Below are 8,663 nucleotides of genomic sequence, written 5' to 3' on the forward strand. Positions count from 1 at the left end.
GCTGGCACTCTGTACAGTGACTGTGGTGAAACCCAGCGGCATTAAATAACTATTGTGGTTTGGTTTTTTTCCCCTTAGGCTTCTTTCTCTCTGGGAATGCTTATTTCTCCCCTCACACTCACTGCCATTTTCCTTTCTACCTACTCCCAGAAACTGCCGAAGCCTTCCATTTGTGGGGCGTGAGGATGTGTTTCTAATGAGTGGGCTAGATGGTGTTGGAGATTGGCTTGCTTCTTGTTTCTGTTCTTCCACTTTACACAGCACCTTCAAGTAGTCGCTGGACCATGAACCTCTAACAGCTCTATGTGACTTCCCTCGTAACTGGTGCAGAAAACTACACTGACGAGAGGCAATTCATCTTCGTACTTCACTATGAGGTATCTCCTAGAACTACTGTATTGCTCTTCAATTATAAAGGGAATTTAGACAAGCAGATATTTATATTAAGATAGCTGGTTCCCTCCTGAGTTTCTGGAGTCACAGTTGTGAGTTTCTTGTGGAAACCTGAAAATCTCTGAGGGAATAAAGTTAGGTGTGAGTTTCTCTAGTTTGGCAGTTCCCTGCTGCATTTTTTTTTGGCTGGAGCTTAAGTACAGGAGAGTCTAAATGAATCTTGATTCAATTTTATACATAAGAGCATTTTGTGGTGAAATAACAGAGCATTGGTGCATGGACTAAGTACTTGAAAAATGGGGAAAAAATGCTTATATACTCATCTGTATGTTGGTATATATGTACGTATTCATCTATAACTGTGTACATGCCTATGCAAATGTCAATATTCACACTCCTGTGCGCATGTCTACATGTACGTAGACACCTGAGGTGATAGTTTCTGTGAGTGTAGCTTGTGAACACCACTTTCGGTTCCACTTTCCTGTTATAATGATATCTCTAGGGTTAGCCCAAAGTCTGCTACAAAAGAAAATTTCTGTTCACTCTCTTGGAGGAGAATAGCTCACAAGCCAATCAAGTCTGAACTCCAGGTAAGTGATGCGTGAATCATCTGATAGCAAACACTGAGCAGTGATAACACAGCTTAGGAGCCTGCATGCCCAGATATAAGAAAGGAAATATGTATTTTGCTGGTCATTTCAAAGAGAGGATCAGAGGTATGAGAAGCCTTACCTTTCGCACAAGACTTCAATGGGTTGGCAGATTTAAAAGGACTGATAGTGTTATTGCTCTTACGCCAATCAGATCCCCTGAGTGGGAGTTCCCCTACTTACACAGCCAAGGCCAAGAAGTGAAGTGGAAACAAAACTGGCAGCATTGACAGGAAGCTGGGTAAAGACCAAGCAGTAAGAGAGACGAAACACAACGCAGGTTAACTGGCGTGCAGGCACCGAAGCTGGAGCTGACATCCCTGGGAACCTCTTCTCCACAGCGGTGGGTTTGCAGGTGGGTAGAGGCTGAAAAGAGAGTGGAACACTGGTCATGTCACAGCAAGAAGCAAAGAGGGAGCACTGCGAAGAGCTTACTTAATCTCTATCACTGAGTCCTCCTCGCCTGCGTGGGGTGCTTGGGGCTGCTGGGCAGGGGCCAGCTCCTGCAGGAGTGCAGAATGGGGAGGGCTTACTGGCTGACAGTAAAAGTGAAGCAGGCAGTTGGCATCACAAGCAGCTGGCAGAGCTGCATGGCAGGTGAGCAGTGAAAGGAAGGCTCCCCAGAAGAGCCAGGACATGCTGATGGGAGCAATCTTCAGGAAAGGGCAGAGAGGAAAGCAGCAAATAAAAGAGGCAAGATGAGTCACACCCTGCACTTTCTGCTCGGCTTCCTTGTTGGAGGGTGCTTTGTATGTTCTTTGTCTTGTTTCTATGCTATTCCACTTGTGCATCAATACTGACTGCCCAGGGAAGGCTGGGCATGAAGGTGAGCTGCATTTTTCTTAGGCATTCAGCCAGGAAAGAGCTCATTCAGCAACGGTCTCAGGGCACTGAGATCAGCTATCTCCTCACCTAACTGCTCTGTTTGTTGCACATCCTCTGTGTTGGGCACATGCATCTGGCAAAGAATAACCCCACATACCAGTACAGGCTGGGGAATGAACTGTTAGAGAGTAGTGTAGGGGAAAGGGACCTGGGGATGCTGGTGGGCAGCAGGATGACCATGAGCCAGCAATGGGCCCTCGTGGCCAAGAAGGCCAACGGCATCCTGGGGTATATTAAAAAGACTGTGGGCAGTAGATCAAGAGGGATTCTCCTCCCCCTCTACTCTGCCCTCATGAGACCACATCTGGAGTATTGTGTCTAGTCCCGGGCTCCTCAGTTCAAGAAGGACAGGGAGCTGCTGGAGAGAGTTCAGCACAGGGCCACAAAGATGCTGAAGGGAGTGGAGCATCTCCCTTATGATGAAAGGCTGAGGGAGCTGGGGCTCTTTAGCTTGGAGAAGAGGAGACTGAGGAGTGAACTTATTAATGTTAACAAATATGTAAAGGGCAGGTGTCAGGAGGATGGAGCCAGACTCTTCTCAATGATGACCAATGATAGGACAAGGGGCAATGGGTATAAACTGGAACATAAGAGATTCCAAAGAAATACAAGGAAGAATTTCTTCACTGTGAGGGTGACAGAGCACTGGAACAGGCTGCCCAGGTGGATTGTGGAGTTTCTTTCTCCAGAGACATTCAAAACACACCTGGATGAGTTCCTGTGTGACCTACTCTAGGTGGTCCTGCTGTGGCAGAGGGGTTAGAATAGATGCTCTTTCAAGGTCCCTTCCAAGCCTTGAGATTCTGTGATTCTGTGAGAAGGGGCATGCCTATAGATGTGTGATTGTGTGTGTATATGCATACATGCTATTAAGACAATGCTGGTGAGTGACAGGCAGGACAAAGGTAATCCACACGCAACCCTGTGGAAAGTAGCAGCTTTGCCAAGTCTGCTTGTGGATCTATCCCTTCACCATTCAGTGACCCCCTTGCTGCAGACACCGTAACACTGCTCACACTTGCCAGCCCTCATCTAGCTTGATAGTGTTCCCCAAGCTGGAATCAGTTTGCACACTATTGGCATGCTTTATTCTAGCAGTTACATTAGCCTTTAGCATTTGTTAGCAGTTATAGAACCTCGTTCTGTTAGCACTTGTGGTTTTGTTTATGCACATATTTCCTTAAATACTTCTATTGGCCTGGCCCAGGGAAGATAATCCTGTGCATGTCTGATGACTTGAACCCTTTATCCATAACTCAGAAACACTTCAAATGTCTCGTTCATCCCTATGTCTTATGGTATAAGGGCATCTGCACAAGTGTCCATCTCATTAGCTGCATTTCAGCTTCAATGTGGCTTTTTCTAACAGTACGAATTTTGATGCCAACTTTAAAAAATCCCACTTAAATTCATTGCTCGTGAAACTCATCTTACTCATAGCTTTGTTCCTATGGCCCTACAGTACTGTGTAATCCACACAGACTCGCAAGACCACAAAAAGCTCCATAAAAGACCCTCAGCTGAACAACAGGTGAGTGTGAGTACAGATTGCAATTCTTTGGGTGGGATTCACATGCACAGATCTCTAGGCATCTAAACAATGGTGCTCCATTTTAAATTAATGCTATCATTTCTCTTGTAGTCCTCAGATTTTAATGTGACTGTCTAAGAGACACAACGTGAATTGCTGCTAAAAGTTGTTATTTCTCTCCATTGACATTGGAGGATGTGGCAGGTGACCAGCTCAGCTGTGGGCTTCTAATGACAGAAGAGAGGACTGTGTCCTTCAAGACCCAAAGCTCTGCATCAGAGAGAGACAGAGATTAAAGTAAAATAACACAAGAGGTAAAAATGTTTATCATCCTTCAAGTGGGAAGAGACAGACTGAAAAAAATATGCACCACTTTTCCTTTTCTGCCCATATGCCCAAACAATCTCAGCTAATTCTGCCTCTTTTGAATTATTTTAAGCACTCTGGCTAAAAACAATGCAACCAGAAGGGTAGGACTTATCTGTATGAACTTGTCTGTGTGGGTAAGCTATTGTAAAACAAATTGAAATATAAATTCAAAGTACAGCAGGTCTGCACAGAGTCTCAATGGGATGACTTAAGGAGAAAGTACTCCTTGGTGAGCCAACATAACCCAATTAACCTGATACAGAGCCTATGATGATGTTTGGGAACCCGTGAATTGGCCTTTTGGGGGGTTGGTTCACTACTTCAACCTTCAGTAAGATACCTGCTGAGGTAGGGGGGTTTATGTCACACCGGGGAAAGTTATACTTTAAAAGTGCTCTTTGAGCCTCGTCAAGAAAGCGTAAACAAAAAAGTGTTATAATTCAATATGTAATAAATGTTTTGAAGGAAAAACAGCCATCTCAGGCTTTAAGAATCGTTTCTCCAGCTCCTCAGAGGGATGGAAGAACTAAACTGAGTTTGTTGGGAGTAAAAACAGGATGGATATTGGAGCAAGCTCTGTTAACACAAAAAAAACATGTCAAATCAGTACTATAATTACACACTAAGGTACATCTGTGAGAGGCAAGAGAAGTGACAGAGGATCCACAGCTGTGTGGCTTCTCTTGAATCATTTTAGTTCAGAAGATGAGGAACAGGCTTTGGGGCTGGAAAAAGCTGATCTAGTTCTGCCAGTTGATCTGATCTGCAGGAGGCTCCAAAAGACCCTGGCTCTTCTTCATGGCTGGGCCTCAACTTCTCTCTGCTACAGAAACTCAAAGCAGAAAAAAAACACTAATAGAGGAGAAGGATGTGGCAGTAAAAAGAAAGAGCTAAGAGTTAGTGGGTTACAATGGTCAATTTTCCCAGTTCAGATTTCATTAGCAAGTATCAGACTGATGGGAACATGATAACAATGGCCTACACAGACATCCAGGTAAATACTTACCTCTCTGCTCCTAGCTCCTTTGCAATCAGAATAGCCAAAGGCACGTAAAATCAGGGAAGAAAATGAAACTGCATATAGCCCTCTTCTCCCTATTATCAGAACTGAGATTAGACATATGCTTGAAAGGAATATTTAAATGCAAACGTCACTATCTCCTGCAAGACGCTACCTCTTCTTGATTTAACCAGGATTTCAGACACATACAGGAGACTCCCTGTAGTAAAACATGAATGTACAAAATAATATTCACTGATACAGAAGAAAAAGACCTAAGACAGGGCTAAGGGTGATGTATGGGGACTATTTCCTAAATAGGTGAAGGATTAGATTAGTAAGAATCTGGTGATTATTCAGATGTTTAGCTGAATCTCCAAAAGACTTGATAGCCTTATTACAAAAGTAGAAACCACAGGGAAAAAAGATAAATTCAATGTAACTAGCTCTTAACAAATGATTCTGTAATATTTGTATATCGTATGCCTTTTTTGACTAAACTATTTAATCTCTAAACAGTGTTAAAACTAAATATATTTATAATGCCTTCAACAGGACAGAACAATAAAGGTTATGGTTTAGATATATCCAAAATGTACCTTCTTCAAAACTAAATGTTAATCTTATACTTACTCTGACTGTATTTCATACGTTAGGCAAAATAATGACTACACACACCTGGCAAGTGTGGGCCATCTACATGGTCTTAGCTGCAAACCTCTCTGAAGAGCAAGCGCTGAAGCAGGCTTGTCCTTCATGCGATGCCACTCAGCTTTGCAACTGCTCTTCCATGGGCTTGGACTTTATTCCCCGGGGACTCACAGCCAAAATCACAACATTGGACCTGTCCCACAACAGGATAACGCACATCCAATCCCAGGATCTGCAGCAGGCTGTGAACCTGAGAGCCCTGCTGCTGCAGTCCAACAAAATCAGCTCGATAGATGAGGATGCGTTTCGCTCCCTTGGGAAACTGCAGCTCTTGGACTTATCAAATAACAGCTTGGCTCACTTGTCCCCTGCATGGTTCAGACACCTTTTTTCGCTCCAGCATCTCCATCTTCAAGGGAACTCTTACAAAGACTTGGGGGAAGGCTCTGTCTTTTCTAGCCTGAGGAACCTGAGCTCTCTCCACCTGGGCAACCCAGGGTTCTCCACAATAAGGCAAGGGAACTTTGAGGGCATTGAGCTTCTTGACAAGTTGTGGATTGACGGTGGCAATCTCAGTCAGTATGAGCCGGGAAGTTTGAAATCAGTTAAGAAGATAAATCACATGATCATAAACCTGCAAAATACTACTGTGTTCTCAGCAGTTGTCAGAGACCTTGTGCACTCTGTTGTTTGGTTAGAAGTGAGAAGAATAGCATTCAGTATACCTGCTGAAATGCCACTATTGAGAGTCATGTCTTCTTCTTTTGCAAAGAAAATTTCTTTTAAGAGAACCTTGTTAACAGATGATACTGTACCTGAGCTTGTCAGCATTTTAGAAGACATGCCAAACTTAGTAGAAGTGGAGATGATAGATTGTAGACTCTTGGGAACTGGACGATGGAAAGGACAACTTCATGCAAACCAGTCACAGACTGTTAGAGTTCTGACAATAGAGAAATTATCAATAGAAGAATTCTATTTATTTACAGATCTTCGGGATGTGATAAGTCTACTATCTCTTCTTACTAAAGTCACAGTTGAAAACACCAAGGTATTTTTGGTACCATGCAGCCTTTCACAACATCTTCTGTCATTAGAGTATCTTGACCTTAGTGCGAATTTGCTTGGAGACCAGAGCTTGGAGCATTCAGCTTGTGAGGGTGGTTGGCCCTCACTACAAACTCTAAATTTAAGTCAGAATTCACTGAGTGACTTAGAAATGACGGGTAAAAGTTTGTCTCATCTGAGAAACCTAACTCTCTTAGACATTAGCCAAAATAATTTTGGTGAGATTCCAGATGTCTGTGAATGGCCAAAAAACCTGAAACATTTAAATCTCTCCAGCACTCAAATTCCTAAGCTAACGACTTGCATTCCCACAACTCTGGAAGTGCTGGACGTCAGCGCTAACAACCTGAAGGAGTTTGGACTGCAGCTCCCATTTCTCAAAGTGTTGTACCTGGCAAAAAACCAGTTGAAGACCTTGCCTGGGGCTGCACCCATCCCTAACTTGGTGGCCTTGTCAGTGAGGAGAAACAAGCTGAACAGCTTCTCCAGAGAAGAGTTTGAGTCCTTCAGGCAAATGGAGCTGCTGGATGCCAGTGACAATAACTTCATCTGCTCCTGTGAGTTCCTCTCCTTCATCCACCACCAGGCCAGGATCGCCCAGGTGCTGGTGGGGTGGCCAGACAAGTACATCTGCGACTCTCCCTTGGCCGTGAGAGGGGCGCAGGTTGGGGCCGTGCACCTCTCCCTGATGGAGTGCCACAGGTCCCTCGTGGTGGTGTTGATCTGCGCCCTGGTGTTCCTGGCCATCCTGGTCCTCGTGGCTATTGGATACAAGTACCATGCGGTCTGGTACCTGAGGATGACGTGGGCATGGCTGCGCGCCAAGAGGAAGCCCAAGCAAGCCCCCCCAAAGGACGTCTGCTATGACGCCTTTGTCTCCTACAGCGAGAACGACTCCGATTGGGTGGAAAACATCATGGTGCGGGAGCTGGAGCAGGCCTGCCCCCCGTTTCGGCTCTGCCTGCACAAGCGGGACTTTGTGCCAGGGAAGTGGATCATGGACAACATCATTGACTCCATGGAGAAGAGCCACAAGACGCTCTTTGTGCTGTCCGAGCACTTTGTGCAGAGCGAGTGGTGCAAATATGAGCTGGACTTCTCCCACTTCCGTCTCTTTGATGAGAACAATGACGCAGCGATTCTTGTCCTCCTGGAGCCCATCCAGAGCCAAGCGATTCCCAAGAGGTTCTGCAAGCTGAGGAAGATCATGAACACCAAGACATACCTGGAGTGGCCCCTTGAAGAAGAACAGCAGGACATGTTTTGGTTTAATTTGAAAGTAGCTTTAAAATCCTAGACAGGGACATTAAAGAATCAATTTGTAGCAAATGTACTCTGGATTTGTTTCCTTGTCCATTTGTCCCATCACCTATCCATATCTCGGGAACAGAGATCCAAGCTAATGCAAATTCTATTACTTTCTGTGAGATTGTTTTCTTTTTGTAGCTCTTGTTACGAAATCTTTTACTGGTTTGGACTGGAATAGAGACAATGTTCTTCATAGTTGCTACTACAGTACTGTGGTTCGGATTTGTGACCAAAACAGTGTTGATAACACAAGGATGTTTTCATTAATGCTGAACAGTGCTTATACAGAGTCCAGGCGTTTTCTGTTTCTCACACTGTCCTGCTAGTGAGTGGGCTGGATGGATGCAAAAAGTTGTGAGGGGACACAGCCGAGGCAGCTGATCCAGCTAACTAAAGGAATGTCCCATACCATATAATGTCACACTTGGCAATAAAATGTGTGTGACAGAAAGAGGAAGGGAGGACATTTGGACTTCTGCTGTTTGTCTCCCCAAGTAACTGTTATGTGTAGGGAGCCTTGCTTTCATGGAAAGTGCTAAACATCCGCCCATTAATGGGAAGTAATGAACAAGTTCCTTATCTTGCTTTGCTTGCATGCAGCCTTTGTTTTACTTATTGAACTATTTGCATCTCAGCACAAGAGTTTAGTCACTTTTAGCCTTCTGATTATCTCCCCCATCTCGCTCCAGAGGGAGTATGTGTGGTGCTGAGCTGCCTCCCAGGGTTAAACCACAGTAATTGTCTACACACGTTAATCAACAGTGTTAGCTAAAGCTGTTTCAGTTAAATATTTAATGATTAAAGT

At 44.4% G+C, this 8,663-nt stretch overlaps 1 protein-coding gene across 2 annotated transcripts; it reads left to right on the plus strand.

Annotated features, from left to right (window-relative positions):
• Nucleotides 1–1,332: 1,332 nt before the first annotated feature.
• Nucleotides 1,333–8,034, plus strand: LOC104562380 (toll-like receptor 2 type-2). Of its 2 annotated transcripts, XM_061992640.1 has the most exons (3): nt 1,333–1,401; nt 3,657–3,776; nt 5,488–8,034. In XM_061992640.1, exon 3 carries the CDS (start codon nt 5,496–5,498, stop codon nt 7,845–7,847), a length of 2,352 nt encoding a protein of 783 aa, XP_061848624.1. In that variant the 5' UTR covers nt 1,333–1,401; nt 3,657–3,776; nt 5,488–5,495; the 3' UTR covers nt 7,848–8,034. The 2 variants fall into 2 exon arrangements, with proteins under 2 accessions (XP_061848624.1, XP_010206756.2); XM_010208454.2 differs by lacking the exon at nt 1,333–1,401 and having other exon boundaries at nt 3,603–3,776.
• Nucleotides 8,035–8,663: the final 629 nt, after the last annotated feature.

Source organism: Colius striatus, chromosome 3, assembly GCF_028858725.1.
Source record: "Colius striatus isolate bColStr4 chromosome 3, bColStr4.1.hap1, whole genome shotgun sequence".
NCBI lineage: Eukaryota > Metazoa > Chordata > Aves > Coliiformes > Coliidae > Colius > Colius striatus.